The 19,070-nt window shown below is 40.9% G+C and overlaps 1 protein-coding gene across 2 annotated transcripts in view; it reads left to right on the top strand.

Moving 5' to 3' along the window:
* The window catches only part of cdh4 (cadherin 4, type 1, R-cadherin (retinal)), a 246,035-nt gene that overhangs the window by 174,731 nt on the left and 52,234 nt on the right, over nt 1-19,070 (top strand). For both annotated transcript variants that reach the window (XM_088086834.1, XM_042495320.2), the window contains exons 6-7: nt 12,187-12,342; nt 18,081-18,225. In XM_088086834.1, the coding sequence (XP_087942960.1) occupies nt 12,187-12,342; nt 18,081-18,225 (301 nt within the window). The remainder of the gene's footprint in view (nt 1-12,186; nt 12,343-18,080; nt 18,226-19,070) is intronic.

Genomic DNA, 19,070 nt, shown 5'->3' with positions numbered 1-19,070 from the left:
GCTCTTATAGATGATGATAGAGGCTCAAAACTATTCATTTCATTTATCACTTATTGCTCTATTACTGATTGCTCATTCAGAGCTTGCTCTCTTTTGATGCAAAGTTGATGCACTGGACTAAAGATCTTTGCTATGACCCATGACATACAGTATACTGTATACAAAGCATCACCAACTGGCGGACCTCAAGCTCCGGGTCCGGACTGAAATGCCAGCCTATTCGGACCCGTGTTGTGCTAAAAGTTGTACTAAAATTTAAGAACAATAATCTTCATAGAGCGTTTTTTTCTTTTTTTCGACGGGCACCACTACTCCAGTTAATACAGTAAACGTTCACCGTCTCAAATGAGCCAATCAGATCAATTATTGACATTTTCTACACAGAACTGCGAAAGAGAAATGTGGGAAAAGTGAGCAGATATGGCCTGCTCGACAGTAAGGAAAGTAGAACATAATTTAAAGAGAGAGACACAGAGCAGGGCTGCTTTTTACTTGAGATATATGTTGAAATGTAGGCCTTAATTTCATTTTCCTAGGAAAGGGAGAGGCGTAGAAAAGAACATGAAAAAAGAAAGTGTTCAAAACTCTTTTTGCACTATTTCTGAAATAGGCATATTTTTCATTCAAAAGGATTATGGTCTGTTTTCTTTTACTTGTAATGGAGGCCTTACGTTCATTATGCTGGGACTAATTTTATGTAAAGGCAGTTGTCTGTTTTCCATACAAGTGCCATTGCGTGTCTTTATGTTAAAACTGTAAAAAACTGACAATGAATATTGTTGAAATGATAAGGAATTGTACGTTGTTGATTTTATTTGAAAGACATCATGGGGTTCGGACCTTTGCTGGGAGGAATTTTAGTAACAGGACCTCTTTGATATTTAGTTGAATACCCCTGATGTATAGGAATCTTGCAGCTTAGCTTTCTTGTTGTTTTTTAGGGATGTGTGTGATTAGTCAAGTAGTCAAGTAAATGTTGCTATAATCATTAGTTGATGATGCACACATTTGCAATGCAAAAAAACACATTGGTCTGTTCGTCAAGTAGCAAGGTGCAATGTGGGAGAAAGATAATATCTTGTAAAACCAGCACAGTTTGGCTGTATTTTGATTTAATTTAGTTAGCTGTCATCATGTTCTGTCAGATAATGTGCAATATTCATAAAGCACAGAGTACAAAGTGCCACACATTTCAGGGGCATAAATATGTTTTGTTTATTGAAAGATGTGATTTGTGATTAAATATAGTTGTATAATATATGCATTATTATTTTTCGGAGGGTGTTTTACCTTATAGATCAAGTTATGCTTTGTGTTGTTTTCTAGTCCAAGTTTAACCTTTTGTTGAAACGTAGTGGAGATTAGTCGTTTTTATTAGTCGAGCGTCCCTAGTGTTTTGACATGGAAAGTTGCAGCAAGTACGTCATCATTTCAACCTGCAGCTCCGGCTAATGTTGTTTGATTTAATCTCATTTATTGTTAATAGTAAACTGTGTTACCTTGTATATATAGATAAATTAAAATGTGCACAGTAAGTGTTGTTTCCTTAACTGCTGCTGCTTTAACAAAACCTTGGAGCTGCAGCAATACATTGTTATATTAACAACGGAGTGATTGTAATAGTAACAGAGATTTATAACACAACTCTGCAGTTCCCTTCAGCTATACAGAATGTTTTAGCATCTTTAAGCTTATTTTTCCCTCAATAGTCCACAACTTTAATGATTTCACTTTCAGCACTCTTTTTTACATCCCCTCTCAGCTATCCAGTACTATAAAGCTGCCAGACAAAGTTAGCAACTATGGTGAACACAGTGGATAGCAATTTAGTGTAAACCAAATATATTCAGATATTATACATTTATAATGGAAAGTACCAGGTGTATAATATAATTTAGCCTCGGGCCTTTGCTGTTAATGGATGTGCAGGTCAGTCCAGTCTTACATACTGCGCCTTGTGAGAATTTTCCCATAATCACAAACCTCTTTCAGCATTAAAAAAAAAGAGTGTGTATGTGTTTGTGCACATTGCCTTTCCTTTGCTGGTTGTGTCTGTGGGGGTGTGTATCTGTGTATTTGTGTGTGACTCTATGTATTGTCTGCGTATTTAAGCTGTGTGTGTGTGTTTGTGTGTGTGTGTGTGTGTCTGTTTGTCATTCTCAGCATCCCCAGTCACACAATTAGAAGGTGACAGTGCCATTAGAGGCGGCCCAGTAGTACAAAGGCTGAGTGCTGTTGTGAGTGACACAGAGCTCAGCCTCTCACTAAATAACTGTCAGTCTGCCCTCGTCCACTCTGACCCCTCTGGCAGCCTCCCTCTGAGCCACTCGAACTCCCCTCTGGACTCTCATTGGCAGCCTTAGCAGCTCCCTGAGCCAAGCATGGCCCTCCTTTCAAGCCTGGCCTCTAACTGATTGGTTGGACCCCACTAGCCTTAGGCATGCCAGAAGGGCTTTCAACTGGCCTCAGGGTGCTGCTGATTGGCCAGGCTGTCAGGGCCACATGTCCCCTATGGGAGTGTGTGGCAGCAGCTTCGGGTTGAAGGATGCAATTTGACAATGGCGGAAGGTGGAAAGTGCAAGAGCAGCAGAAAGCTGCTCACTGCCCCCCTCTCTCCATCTATAACTCTATCTATCTATATGTCTTTATGCTGCTGTCTTTCCCTTTAGTCAGCCTTCCAGCAGCCAACCATGTCTTCACTTTAATTATCTTGTGGGACATTTCTCAATGCATGGAAGACCCGTGGTTTACCTAGCCTCCTCTTATAGGGAAGCCATGTGTAGAGCAGGAGAACGGTGCTATTTAACGAGTTGAGACTCTCCGGGGGTCTGCGGTGTGTTTGGGGCGGGAAAGACAAGAACAGCGGCCTCTGCCTCTTCCATTCCCATTGCTTTATAAAAGAGACAGAATGGCTGTATTTGCTCTATTCTTCTCCTCTCGCTGTGAATCAGGGGAATTAATGCCATTGTTAATGCAGAGAGACCGCTGGTACATTTCAACAGGATTCTCGCCTCTCGCAGAGCTCATCTAAATTGCCTGGCTAATGCTGTAATTGGGTTTGTGAGTCACTTCTTAACTTCCATTAATATTTGTTCTCTTCCTAATTGCCCCTTTTTCCGATCCTACATTTCATTCCTCTGTCTTGTTAATGGTCTGAGTTGGAGGCAGTGACGTGCGTGTGCGCGCACAAGTGTGCGCTTGAGAAAGCATCTAATCTATTTTTGAGCAGATACAAAATGTGAGAGCGATGGGACTTCTTTCTTTCTGCTGGGTAACAACCAATGACATGCGGGATGGAGTTGCGGGGTATTCGAGTTCAAGAGAGAAACGACGGAAAGGTTCGCGGTCAGAATTTTTAGGGACCACCTCCAGATATCTGTGATCCATATGAGCTTAGGATGAAAAATATCTCTCCTCTAAAGACTTTGTTTTTTAAAAGAGAGCCAAACTCTTTCATTTGAAGGTTATTTATGCTGCCAGCATTCAGAATGCGCTCTGGTGTTCATTAAAAGAGATGTTTCTTGACGATGCCTCGGCTTCTTCAGATGTTGCCTTCTAAGCTTCCTGCCTCTCTTCACACTCACCTATAACTGGATTGTCTTTTCCTCTTATACATGACATTAAAACAGCCCCTCTGGAGGGGAGAAAAATATCCTACCCAAAAGGGTTTCAGCTTTGTTCCCTTAAATTGTCAAGAAAAAAACTCACTCTATTATCTTTAAATCCAAATACACTTCACAGAAGCATTACCTCAGGAAACTTTAGGAACTCAAAGGATCCAATTCAATTGACCGTGTTAGAAAGTGGAGAAGAATGGCTGAATAAAAGTGTCAGTACCAGAGCAGAAAAACCTTCCTCAGGTGGCGACTCTGGATCGTTTGTATTGATGGGACTCTCGCTGCTTCCCTCCCACTGGGAGCAATGGGTGGAGGGGAGTGCCGGAGAGAGAGAGAGACAGAAAGAGACAGACAAACTGATACAGCAGCACAAACACAGAGAGAATGGGAGAGCACACCAAATGAAAAGGAGGGCGTATAAGGCAAAAAAACTCCACCAAAAAAAAAAACGGATTTCAGAGCTGCGTGGAGCTTGGTTCATTTCCCGTGCAGTCTCCGATCCATAATGGACTGGTATGCCTGTGTGCTGAGGCCCAGACGCGGCTGTTCGTTATGAGTATCAGTTATAACTGTGTGCGACGGTGGCTGTCAGTGGATCTCACTTGAGAGATATTAAACCTGAGGTCTCCACAGCTTCTCTCTCACAGACCTCTTATGTGACTATTTTTAAAACCATCCGCACCATTCCCTTCTCATGATGCCACTAAATGACAGCTTTTACCCCTTTTTATCTCCACACTCATGCGCGTGAGGTTGTTATTGTATTCTGCAGGAGGGAAAGTTTGAAGGCTGGCAAAAACTTGAGGTCCCACATTTTTCCATAATTGGAAATTTTGTTTCCATTTTGTCAGCCCATCTCTCTCGCTCTCTCTCTCTCTCTCTCTCTCTTGCTCGCTCCCTCTCTTTCATGCCCTGCCTCACATTTCCTCCTCTGTCATTTTGTTAGATGTTTGTGTGGATGGCCTATCAGATTATTTGAATTCTTCTCCCCCTTCAAAAGCAGGGCACATCAGCTTTGAAGAGTGACAAGCACACAGCAGGAGGGATCAAAGCAATGCAAAACTGGAATTTAAGAGGAAGTTAAAAAGCATGTAGTTTTGCCATTTCCCTCATGTTCAACAAAGAGAAAACAGATACTGTATAACAGCAGGGAAAGATGAGACATTATCAAACAGCGATTTTCAAGGATGCCTGTGTCGTTTGCAAATGCACAGATGCTTTTGATAATGCTGTTTAACATAACAGTTCACCCATTTGCAGTAACAGCCATTCCAGCATTGCCACGAGTACAAGGGTTTATTGTCAGATCAGAATATTTTAAACCTACTGGTGACACTGAAGTCAAACTGCTCAAGATAGAAAAATCTGTAGTCTTTTCCAGAATGTTGTTGTCGTTTTTTTCCTTTAAAACCACTCATGAAGGTGCCGGACCTGCTGTGAAAACACTGAAAGCGTATTTTAAAACCATTAAGTAGCTTGCCAGCAATTCCCCAAGTTGACAGGCAGCAGTGTGAAAAGCAACGGTAAAGCAAATAGAAATTAGACACATGAGCTTGCAGCTGAAATTACTGGAAATTCACACTACTTGAGGGGAATTTGAGTCATTTTAAGAGGGAAGCATCAGAGAGCAAATTAGATGTAATTATCTTTAAAACCCTGTTTAAAAATGTCAAAAATCTTCTGATTGTTTTCTGCTCACAGTGAGTCCACTTGATCGGATGCTTCCACAGAATACCTCCAACTAATCCCAAACTCTGAGCTCTTTGACTCATTATTTAAATTTTGGACGATGAAAATTCAGAATCATGCTTTCATCCCTTTTTAATAACCATATTTTTTGTTTACATGCACATCTGCCAACATAAACAGGCAGTTCAGCGTGGGAGACGGGATCTAAAAGTAGAGCAGGATTGTGAGTATATGAGGCATCCAGTCAGTAAGGAGTCTCTATTAAAAGCATCCAGATATTTGGCAGACGCTGTCTTAATTATGGTTGACAGCTATGACAACTAAAGCGTGACTGATCAGCTGTCAGAATCGTAGCCTGTCTGTGCCCTGAGTGTTTGGCATCACTTCCTCCCACAATGCATCTCAGCAAGGAAATGCCATTAATTCATCTTTATTGCATTTTAAACATTGCTCAAACTTACATCCCTTTGACCAAACTGTTGAAACTTTTGTGCAGTAGACGTTTTCTATATTTGCCTTGTCGTGACACTGACATCCATAATGTGTAACCCAGTGGCTTTATGATGCTCGTCTCACTCTGTTGTACACATATAACATTATTGCTTATATCAAGCATATCTTAACTTGGTTAGGATTAACAAGATTACAATCATTAGAGTACAAACCCTAAAGAATAAGAAAAAAAAGTTTATCCCCCTAATTTCACTGCAGCTTTTGTGATGCATTGTGATGCATGTTATAATGTTTTTAGGTATTTCTTTGCAATGACATTGCAGTAACAAATGAAAATTGCAAAAGCAGTTGTAATACTGTCTCAGATTAGGAGCCTTTTTTTTAGCATTCAGTGTTTCCCACAGAATAAGAATTTATTTGTGGTGGAGGGGAGGGCAGCAACATCTGATTGCTGATGATCAGCTGTTGCTGCTCTCTTTCTGCTCTTTCTGCCTGGTTAGCATGAGCCAACACGGCAGCAGCGGCTAACATCCAACACCAAGCTGTTAAACAATCTCACACGAAACTGGAAATGGTTGACTGTCAATAAATGCTGGGTAACATTAGTCGTGTGATGCCAACAGTTAGCCTTGTCATTGTGTGTCTCACACACACACACAACAGCAGTCTAATGATCAGCAGAGAGAGGGGTGCAAGGAGGGCTGAAGGAATCAATATGCTGCCTGGAGCTCTACAATAAAATTAGGCATTACCCTTTTTAAATAGTCAAATTTGCGGTAAAGTTGTGATAATTAGACAAAATTGCAAGGTCATGTAGAATTCACAAGAATTGGCTGAATTTGTGTTAACTATTGCAGTCAGGTTGTAACATCCTGACTGTAATTGATTAAATAGTTCCCATAATGGGTTTGCTAACAAGCGCAAAAGATTTCTGTTCAAAGTGTTCCTGATTCTGACCGTACACAATTTGAAGTACTTACAATCCACATTACTATACAGGGAATGCCAGCTCAAATATTACTGTAACATTGAATTATGTTTCCTCATCTTTAAACTCATCATAAATAAACATTTTCCTCAAAAGGTATGTTGAAAATTTCAGTAGAATCTGGTTCAGGATGGCCGTCACTATGACCATGCAAAGTTGATTGATAATTGTTGCTCCAAACTAAATAAAAAAGTCAGTAACTTTCAGTAAATGTATATTATAGAATTGTTGGAGGGCCAGTTTTCTACAGGCCCCCCAGCCCCACAGGCCCCAATGCAACTGCACAGCCTGCGCTGAGCCTGAGCCTGCGAAGCAACATGGTAGACTCCTTGATGGACAACTTATTTTGGGGTGATTTTACTCTGACGAAAACATGCTTATTATATTTTATTCCATTTTTAATGATATATCTCCCTAAATTCTATACACCGAAATGTTAAGAGACTGATTCAACTGCCCCCATGTTGTATGCATAAATGACATTTACACATCTTTAACCTACAATGGAGACACTTTTTTTTTCATGTGCATTTTATCATTTGATAAAAGTGGCAACAACATGCAGCAAAGTCCTCTTGATAATGGAGAAGCTGAGTGTTCATAGAGTGCTCTCACTGTTTTAGATAGATATTTGGTATTGGATGATCCCCTGTTTTTTCTGGTGTGGTTCTTGAGCTGGCGTTACCTGTGGGGGGTGTTTGATGTGCCCCAGAGGGAAAAGAAGGTGACTAAGCCCATATGAGCTATAAAATAAAGACAGAATGAGATGTGTGTGTGTGTGTGTGTGTGTGTGTGTGTGTGTGTGCGTGTGTGTGTGTGTGTGTGTGTGTGTGTGTGTGTGTGTGTGTGTGTAAAGCCAAAAGAACACAACACTGGCCTGAACCATTAAGCGTGGACGAGACATAAAAGAGGCTATCAAAGAGTGTAAACTTCAGATTCCCATTATTATGTGACATTAGCCCATAGCACACAGTAACCCTTAATGATCCCATGGGTGCCTGCAGCACAGTGTCCTTTAATGACTTCCTGGTTGAATGATTGTTGTTTCCTGGAAGGAAAATACTGCCAGGCAAAGAGAACTACAGCTGCTTGTCCTTTGCATAGCCGAATTTGTCTTTGTTCGCTTTGAAATAAGTCAGACATATAGAGAGCAGATGAAACGCAAAGTACCATCAAATAAACACCAAATTAGTCCCTGTTTATTTAGGCATCAAACTATTTATGCAGAAAGGGTGATCATACAGGGCTGGATCAATTAAAGGAGATTTGGACAGACTGAAACTTCACACTGCGCTAATTAGGCAGCCAGCCGCTATGCTCAATAAATGGAAATGTATTCCTTTCCATTCCTTTCCCTCTATCTGTTTGTGCGCCTTGCGTCACCCCGAGGAGTTTAACAGGGCACTAATTCTTCATCTAATTTCCCCCAACTCCCCATTGCTTTCACTCCCTGTGTCTCTCTGCCTCCATCCCTCTCCATCTTTCTTCTCATGCTGATAGCTTGTCCCACAGGATCCCCGTAGTTGTCAGTAATCAAGGAAATCACTCTCAAAGAACTACAAATAGGTCACTTATCTGATGTCTGGTCTGATCTGACGGACACAGACAGCCAGTTAAGTCCCTTGCATCTGCCTTTCTCTGCTATTTTTAGCGTGATTAGTAACCATTCTATCTGCCAGGAGGTACTGAAGTAAGATGGAGAATGAAAGATAGCGATGGATGGAGAGGGAGGGAGAGGTGGATAGAAATCCCAGCTTTCATCATTAGCATTCCATTCAAATGGCTCAATTGAGCAGTTGTCACTCATGGGATTCCCAGGACTCCTAGAAGCCGTGCTTCTTCATTTATTCAATTTATTGATATAAAGACTCTTCATTAAAAGACACGGGCAAATGTGACATCTGGTCTCAGGTGGCCTTGATGTGGAATTTTAAGCAGGCGTGAAAGCAGAGGCCGCGTGACGTGTGAGAGCCTCTTTGTCTCCTCTAGGGGCTCCTCCGCCAGTGGCAGCTACACACGGTCGGTTCTGAAGTCCAAGCAAAGAAACGGACTGCAGGCAAACACACAACCAGACACGCAACCGTGCACCCGTCCGGATGCAAGTGAAAATTTCATGTGTGTTTCCCTCATGATGGCCTTGTTAATTATTGAACTGAGTCTGTCCTTTTGATCCTCGCTTTGGTGTGCTCACAGAGAATTTCTTACCTGTCAAACATTTCACTTCACACACGTACATATCTATAAGCTGCCTCTTATTCACTGAAGAAAACAGTATATGCAGAAAAAGATGCAGGGTTGTGGATTTTATTGATTGATTTATTTTTTAATGTTCTCACAACTCGAGCAGATCGGACTCTTTGTGACATGCCTCAGTTGATTTCTTGTTGTTTTGAACAGTGAGACCTTAACATGTTTGTCTCCATCACAGATAACACTGAGAATATCTCAGGCATGTTCTCATTACTGAAATGAATAATCCGTCTGTTCTGTGCTGCAGTATCTGTCTGATGACACTGAGGATGAGGGTGAATGATCAAATTATGTTGTTATTTTTGCTATCATTCCATCCTGCTTTGATTGGCAGCTGGTGGGCATCGTGAGCGTTAAATGTAATTAGTCTTCCAGTATCATTGTCATGCTACAGTGATTACATGTACATTGAACAGCCTGAATACACTGATTGATAGGAGTAATACAACACTGTATATTACACCTGAACCTGCAGGGTCCACATATGGATCCTGTGTGAGAAAGGAGCTCAGGAAATGAAAATTGCAGGTTGCAGCAGAGTGCTACGCTGTGGGTGTGGGAGGACCACGTTGGAAATTAAGAGAGAGGGTATCATGTTCAAACAGAGAGATGTTTTATGCAGAAGCCGCCGTCACTGCTGAACGGATGAAGTAATTTCATTTTCATGCATGATCTGCAGCCCCACAGACCAGGCAAATTGCATAGGAGGGGAAGAGAAAGATAGAGAGAGAGAGAAAAAAAGAGCCAAGCCTTCCTTTTTCTCCATTTGACTCCATGATTATTCCCTCTGACTTGTAACCATAGTGATGATTCAGTCCCAATAAAAAAAGTCAACGCAGTGTTCGGAATCTGTGGACGAGTTTGGAGGATGATATGAAGATTAAGCACTTAAAGATAGATCAAACTCCTCCAGGATCCATAAAACCATAAAATCAATCCATGGTACTTCCTCTAAATAGTCACTGACTGCTGTAATTTGATTAAGTGACTCCTGTGTATCCGTATAATTACTGAACCTGATCATAGTAAATCAGACTACAGCTATGGAAACTGGATAGCGGATTGTATTGTAGAATATGTAAGACAGTGACATCCCAACCACAGAGGGTCATGAGGTGATTCATTGCGGTCAGGAGACAATTTCCATGGAAATAAATCCAAAAAATAATCTGCCCCACAAAATCATATTTACTTGTCAGACTTTACTAGATTTCTATCTGTTGGAAATACTGTTGACTGTTTGCAACACATACACATGTAACCAGTGAAGACTAATTGGAAGAACACATTGATTGACTATTAAAGAGTCACAAGCAAAAAAAAGTTGGGGACTCACAATTTAAAAAAATGCAGAAGTTTTCATTTAATCTCAGTTTTTTTATGGCGTAATAGTGTTGACAGTGTTGATCATGTCCTTAAAGGGATACTCCTATGTCTGCATTTTTAGTATGCGTGCCATCACCATGAATACAAATAGTATAGAAGCAAATCAAGTGAAAGTTTTTTCTTGATCAAATATAAACCAAGATTCTGTTGCTGCATGGCCTATTTTTTTGCCAGAAATATTTGTTTTATTTTTTGTTTTTTATTCTAGTGTACAGTTTGACTGAGATCAAATGCTAAAACTAAGCAGTGCTAATCAAATATGAACCAAGACTCTGTTACTGAGATTTCTGGCCTAAAAGAACATTTGTTGCCAGTTTCTGCCATATTGTTTCTTGTGTTGAAACAGAAAAGCTTGCATTGTGTCACCCACCAGCGGGAGCATTCATCAGTCTGATACGGCGCTTTGCTTTCTGATTGTTGTGGGTTTTCTATCTCCTAAACAAAAGCGAATGCCACAGCACTTTTTCTCTGTCTTCTCTGGCCATGTAGCACCAATTTCAAGAGCATTATCTAAATATATAGTGATTATTGACGGAATTAATCAGTGGTGGTGTGCAGTAATAACATGAGACATAATATACTGTTAATTTGTTTTAATGTGTTTGTGTGTTATGGAGTGAGTGTCCAGCTCTGTTTTTTCTGTAAACGATGTAAAATAACAACATTCAAATGATTTGACTAAAATGATCATTTAATCTGAGGGTCACATTTGCATGAGCAACCTTTATGTAATTACTGTTTATCCTCAGATGTCTGAGACTGTCCACACTGATTTGCTCTAAACTATGGCCACCATCACACACACACACACACACACACAACAACATTATGTGAAATGATTTAAAAATTTAAGGAAGTTTTCTGGGAAAAAGGCATGTTTGCTAGAAGAGAAGACTGGTACCACTCTGTAAATATGAAGCTTAACACAAAGACTGGAAACAGCGGAAAGGTTTAGCCTGACTCTGGCCAAATCTAACAAGGCTCCAAAGTTGAGCTTTTATATTAGTAACACTTTCAGGCCCACACCTTTAAGTCATGTCACATTAAGGTTACATCATTTTGGGGTTAGACAGTAGAATCCTTGGAGCCTATTGAAAATCAATGCCAAAGAAAGAAATGCTTCAATGCCGTTCTCTTTTGTCTTCTTTTCAATCAGCAAGGTGCTGAAAAAAGTATTGATATTTTTATTGCTGTGGCAGCAGAGGTGCTCACACAGAAACTTGTTGAAAGTAAAATATATCACTCTTTAAATGTCACATTTTGAATTGTGTGAGAAATAACAGCCGAGGTGTTAAAGGTAGAACAGGCGCATTGAGATATCAAGCTCAAGTCAGACGTAGTTGAGAATAACAGGCATGAATCATTTTCACATCATCCAAGCATGTAGCTGTCCTCTTACACTTGTTCAAGGTCTGCTGAGAAGCTGCCATGATTGTAAAGTAAACCAGAAACTCAACGGGTCAGACAATATCATCAGACGGTGGCTCTATTTCCCACACTGCACGTTGTTCAATTTTCATTTTTTACCTTTAGGCTGTAGGTTCAAAGCATTAGCACAAAAGAAAGATGGCAGTGGAAATGTTAACATCAATGTTTCCATCAAACATCCCGTGTTCTTTTAGTCTTCTCTGAAACTTTTGGTTTTATTTCTCAATGCTTTCTTTTTTCTTTTTTTTCTTTTTGACAATTTATGTCTAAATGCTGTGATCATTTTGTGCTTTCTGTTGCAACTGCAGGAAAAGCTAGAACTAAAACCCAGATTTTTCCTCTCTGTTAAATGTGTTTCTCTGGTTCTTTTCTCAGATCCGCTCAGATCAGGACAAGGACGTTGGCATCCGCTACAGCATCACAGGAGCAGGAGCTGATCAGCCCCCGAGTGGGATCTACAACATAGACCCCATCAGCGGCAACATGTTTGTCACCCAACCCCTGGACAGAGAGGAGAGAGCCTCGTTCCATGTAAGAAAGAAACGACTTTGTCTAGCCTATTTCCATTTCCCCCTCTAGCTCCATTAACGTCTGTCTCATTATCTCCTAATTATCCCTGTGGAAATGTGTCTCAACTTTCCTCTTCTCCATCTACCTTTCATTCTAACACCATTGTTGCCTACCGAGGCAAAAGCAAAATTCAGAGCGTTCTCAGGGATCTGCACAGTGCCTTCACACCAGCAACTCAAGGTTCTGATTGATGCCATAGCCATCAATGAAAGGATGAACGCCTTGACAAAACACAAAGCCACTTCAGCTGGCATTTATATTGATGTTTAACCGCATGGATAGAACAGAAGGAAAGAGACAGAACAGAGGTGGAGTGCAGGAAAACTGCTGTCTTTGTTCTTAGTATAAGAACTAATGAGCAGGTGCGGCTTCAAGTGTTTGTGTACGTGTAATGATTGCTGATAGTATGGTTCATACCATAAGCACGTCACCTAACTTTCTGTTGGGGTTTGGCTGGTGTAAAATGTTTAAAACCGGTTTGATATCAAGAGCCAGATCGGACAGTTTGACAGAATTTTTCTGCACTCATAGAGAAAAATGTTGCTGCTTGCTACAGTCTTTTCTTCATCTTATATATATATACATATACATATACATATATATATATATATATATATATATATATATATATATATATATATATATATATATATATATATATATATGATCATTACTCTTATCTTATATTTCCTTCTTAGTATCATTTGCTCCATCCATCTTGTCTTTCATCTTTCTCAGCTGCAGACACCCATGCACCTAAACATATACACATGAAAATCCTTAATAACCACCCATAGCATAGTAAAATAATGGATTTGCATATTAAAAACAGTAAGAACATCACTATACCTGATCATTTCTTTGTATCTTTGTTTTTGTTTTTTGTTTGTTTGTTTTGTCACATCTTGTCCGGTCTTGTCTACGTTTCTGTCTCCATCTACCACCTTTGTATGTATTCCCTATCAGTATTTTCTTTTTGTCATTGTTTTTTTTCTTTGTACTGCCCTTCTGCACTCACTAATTTGTTAAGAAACAAAAACTGGAAATCAACCTGACTCAACTCTCTGTATGTGTTTCCCACTTTTCCATTTTGTACTGCTGCCTCCTTTCGCTCCACCACCCCCACACGGTGTTTTGTGCTCACCTTGTGCACCTTGCAGCTGTGCTGTTCAAAGGTGCTGGCTGACACCTGTACAGTTAGCATTGCATATGGCCCATAGGATTCTCCACCACACACACACACACACACACACATACACACCGTACCAACACTGGAGGTTTGAGCTCATGGCTGGTCCCTCTAGAACCCAGGTTAAACAGCTTTGTGAATGTGTGAATTAAATATGCAGACCACATGAGAATTGTGTTAACGCTAGGCCGTTGGTTCATATACACACATTACAGGTTTCAGTTTATATCAGCAAAGACTAACACCTCCACTCGAGGTGAGCGCTGGTGTCAGACTCCCAACACCCGCGTGCCTGTCAGCATGATAGATGGCTGTGCTGCCGATAGAGCTAATTCAAAAGCATGCTGCTGTCTCAGAGGAAGAATAGAATAAAGGAGAGTGGATCTCTTCAGTGTCTCTGTCAGTGCTCACTCTCAGCAGCGTGCACACATTATAAACACCACTGCGCACACACAGGACGTGCAATGACTACAAACAAACACAAAGCTCTAGATGATTGCCCTCTTGATTGGTTTGTCTTCTGTGTGTGTGTGTGTGTGTGTGTGTGTGTGTGTGTGTGTGTGTGTGTGTGTGTATGTGTGTGTTCCATTTAGTTTTCAGATGAGCCTCTTGTTACCTCGCTTCCTACTTTCGGGCCTTGGACACTGCTGCGTGTGTGATTGTTGTGTTTCCATACCTGTTCTTACACTCAACCAGCAAATTGGGATCAATAACACAGCCAGGTTATTGGTCCCCGGGAAAGGACAGCCGCTCAGTAAACAGTTCTTATTTGACACAGCCTGTAGTGAAAACAGCATGTTAGGTTGAGGGCACTTCAAGTTGAATGCGGCTCCTATTTTGACTCCGGTGGACCCATGCTGTTTGTGATGTATGATTTAGTGCAGGAGAATGTAGCCAGCATGTGACCCAGGGGAAATTTAGTCCATTGCTTACTTTCTTTCAACTTGACAGGAAGTTCCCAGAACTGCTGCGCTCTCACAGGCCAAAACTTTGCTTGTTAGTTTTGGGTTCAAGTGAAAAGAGAGACGAGGCTGCTGTTTTTGACAGACTAGCACCAGGGGGAAGTGATCTGCGAGGTGAGGAGAGTGGGTGTTAGCCTGAGCTAACACCCACTCTCCATGAAAGACAGTAGATCTTTTCTCAGACAGATCTACTGTGAGTCACCCGGGCACAAGGAGAAAATGAGCAAAGATGTGAATGTCTGTGATTTTTTTGTTTTTTTGCACAAATGCGTGTACTCTAGTGTACTGTGATCGTTTGTATGTGTGTTTTACACAGATGCACAGATCAGATCAGCTGACACTGCTGATGGGACATTTCTGTTCGTGTTCTGTTCATGAGGAGGTCATGTGGTTCACAGCCTGTCAGTGTGTGGCACCTGAAAGTTGCTCAGTGTCCTAGTTTATTGTTAGTCTATTTGTGTACACAGTATCTATTACATGTCTGTCTGTCCTGAGAGAGGAATCCCTCCTCTGTCACTCTTCCTGAGGTTTATTCTAAGGTTGGGCCGAAGTAAAAAAAATTTCAAAACGGTTTGATATTAATCGAGAACTGGACCAGTGTATCAGTTTTTGACTGACTTATCAGCTACTTCTGACGGGAACAAAACAAAACCATGATCTAACAACAAATGAGCGACTAGCTGTCGAGTCACATCACTTAACGTCAGAAGATCTTGATTTGTAGTGAAGTGTAGTGATAGTTATTCAGCTTAACAAACTTTTAGCATCCTCCAGACAGTTTCCACATTTTCTAGGTTTGTACAGTGAAATAATAAAAGTATGGTACAGATAATTCCTCCTTCAACTTCACGAATCAGCCGTTCCTCATTCATTGCAAAGCTTTTAAAGCGAACAAAAGGAATAAATAGCTCATGCACCAGCACAGACTGGCAAACCCGTAAATTGACCCAGATTATTATTATTATTGGGATTTTTTTATAATTTTTTTTATTATTTCACAAGGACAGAGGGTGTCATATGCTGCAGATTTTGTAAAGCCGCTTGAGGCAAAATTGTGCTTTTCTAATATTTGGCTATAAAAAATATAACATGACTAAATAGGCACTAAATGCATAAGTAGCTAAATTTCGAGATATTGGGAAAAAATGTAATATTGGTTATTAAAGAAGAGAGAGTCTACAGCCAGTGGATGTACTCAGGCATAGTGGTGCTTTGAGCCACACAGGAAGGTTAGTATACTAACATGCTTACAGTGAATATGATAATACGCTGATGTTTAGCAGTTATCGTGTTTACCACGTTTACCATCCTATTTCGGCATGTTAACATGCTAACATTTGCTAATCAGCATTAATAACAAAGTACAGCTGAGGCTGATGGGAATAAACTGTTAGTCAGTCGTTAGGGGGAGTTAAATCACCTTTCTGCTGTCAACCAACATCTTTTCCTAACCCTTACCAACTACTATTGTTGCATAAACCTAACTGTCTTAGTCACGAGTTGACTCATGTGACTTACTGCCTACTGCTTCTGCGTCAAAGCTACAGTGCACAAGGCTGCCCCCAGTGTCATTATAATAGCACTGGGGGATTCTGCCCAAGTGTCAAAATATGACGAGAAGGGATGAGATCCCGTTGGGCAGAGAGAGAAAAAACATTGCATACAGTCTAAAACTGTCAAGGATTTCTGTAAGTACCCTGCAAGTATGGTTATATATCGGCTAAGGGGACCAATGGGCCAAATGCAAACTGTATTTCTCCTCTGCGGTTGGTCCAGTAATACTAAAGCTCACCCTGCAGAATACTGATGTCGGTTCACACACATACATTTGCAGTCGACACAACACACATCCTCCTCCAGGTCCTTAGCTCACATTTCCAATTCCTCCATTGAGCACACAAACACAGCCTCACATAAACAGACTCTTTGGTACAAACTTGCACGCACACAGAGATGCGAATATAGAGATACTTTATACACATTCAGGAAAATGAGAAAATATGTTGGGATGTACACACAAATCCACAGGCAGAAAAGACAAAACATACACAGTTTAACACAAACACACAATCATTATCCACACACACACACACACACACACACACACACACACACACACACCCATGCGGTGAAGCAGTCACACATATCACAGTCACACATCCCTCAGCGTGCAGTGATCACAGCTGAGAAAACAGATTGGGCTTGTTTGTTTGTTGGGTCTCCTCTCCATGTTTGTTTGCTGTGCTTCAGCCAATGGAAAACTAGCATCTTGAGGATCATTAAGTGGCTAAAGAGGGCTCTTTTCATTGGCTGTACGCGTCTCCTGCAGTGTGTATCCGTGCGCTTTTGTCAGTGTCCGTGTTAATATGCATAAACATGTGTTTGAATTGGTGTTTGTATGCGTGTATGAATGCTCAAGCGGGCTCCTGTTTGTGTACGTTTTTGAGACATCCTTGACAGACAGGCACGAAAGCCGACATGATTAGTTGTGTTTCCGTGAAGGCAGGTGTCGCCATTCAATCTTTCATGTCACCCCACAATACATCACGACTTCCTGTAAATAGGCTGGCAGGCAGATCCTCCTCGACTGTGTTGTGGCAGACAAAATATTTTGCTGCCAGTGTGGCAGTTTTAGCCAGACATGAGAGCCCTTCTTCTCTTACCAAGCCAAGCTGTGATTGAATAACATTTCTGCAGAGGATATGGATTTCTAGGCAATTGAATGAGAGTAATGTAAGTCACAGTGAACAGTGCCGGTTTGGTTCCAGGGCTATTACAAAGCTTTGCGTTATGTTAGATATCATTAGTGGGGATTGGTGGGGAGTAGAGGGTGTGCAACAGCAGCGGTGGAGATTAAGACATCCCACTGTAGATGATGATTGCTTTTGTCAGTCGTCCCTGTTCAAGCCCCCACACCCCCACACTGCCTCTTTGTGTTTTCATCTCTCATTTACTTGCACAAGGCTCAGTCACTCTCCTCCTCTCCTTCCCATCTCATTGGCCTTTTTCCCTGCATCGCTCTTTTTCTCCCTGCTCTTCCTCTTTGCTCTCTCTATTCTCACACTGAATTGTCAAGGAACAGCTCATCAGTCAGAGACATCCATCCGAATGGCTGGCTTTGTCAAAACAAACCGAGACAAACATTCTCCACGCACAGAAAAAAGAAACCACAGCTTGAGCAGAAACACCTCTCTGATATTTTTTTAGGCCTCTGGCTGTGCTAACAACAAAATAGGTGTTGTTTGTGTGTCTGGAACATTTTAGTACTTTGCCCCTTTCTGTGTTGTTGTTGTCCGTGCCAAGATGCCAACAGGATACTCATGCCCCGTTGGCAGACAAGAAACACAACATTTGCCAGTTAAATGAAGTTGCCAATTAACAAAGTCAAAGTTGTGTGCTGAGTTTGTCTCAGTGCAGACAGTCTGCAGAGTTTCATATCAGTCAAGCCAGCAGCCTGCTGTCAGTTGAGCTACATTTGGAATATATATTCAAGCTCATATTCAGCATTGAATGCTAATGATCCTGTCGTTCTTTGTGTGCGTTCACAGCTGCGAGCCCATGCAGTGGACATGAATGGTAACCAGGTAGAGAACCCGATCGATCTGTACATCTACGTGATTGACATGAACGACAACAGACCCGAGTTTCAGAACCAGGTGTACAACGGCTCCGTGGCTGAAGGATCCAAACCAGGTAAGAGTTACTTCTACTTAAGCGCACTAAGTGCAATGGGGACATTTTGAGGATAAACAAAAGCATGACTGTTACTTACTGTGATGGCTTTCTTCTTTTTAAGAAACTTGGAGTGTTTTTTAGTGACTTAAATGGCACAAGGAGCTCCCTGGAAAAACACAGCACTTGAGTTTCTATCCAGATGTGACACACATTTGAACAGAATTTTCAGAGAATTTTGCAAAATAAAATGTGTATTTATGAACTTTTCCATACGGTACTGTTGTGCAAATATCGAGAGTTGGTTGTTCAAGATAAGCCGCAGGTTGCACTTATTCTTCAGTTAGGCGCCACTGAAGAAGAAGGATAAAATGAGCCTTTAAGGAGCTCAGTGGAACCTCAAGGGAAGGAAAACAATCATTAAACAATAATAGAAAACACACTGGACAACGGAAATATAGAGTATTGGACAAGTAATATTACAGCTTTGTGCTCTTGGAAGAATTATTGTAACAGCCCTCTGTGCATAAATAAGTGTGTTTAACGCAGTCCAGAGACAACAAAGAGAACTTGCAGTAGCCTGTGCAGAAGCTGAATCTCTTTCCATTGCTTTTAATGGCATTTACCTTGAATAGATACACCAATTCTTACTCTTTCCCAAAGTGTAAAAACTTGTTCTTATATATTTTGAAATGTATTAAAATATTTGGTGTTCCCACCATATTTTTTGTGCACTAATTAAAAATACATATAAGAAGAAGTGGATATAAATGCACTTTGTAAAAACACACAAAAAAAAAACTTATGCTATCCCCCTGGAAGTGGTTGATACAAAGTAAATTAATTGTATTTTTTAAGTATGGTAT

Source organism: Plectropomus leopardus, chromosome 2 (assembly GCF_026936395.1).
Source record: "Plectropomus leopardus strain MGB_pleo_1.0 chromosome 2, ASM2693639v1, whole genome shotgun sequence".
Taxonomy (NCBI): domain Eukaryota; kingdom Metazoa; phylum Chordata; class Actinopteri; order Perciformes; family Serranidae; genus Plectropomus; species Plectropomus leopardus.
This window is presented reverse-complemented; position numbering and strand designations above follow the sequence as displayed.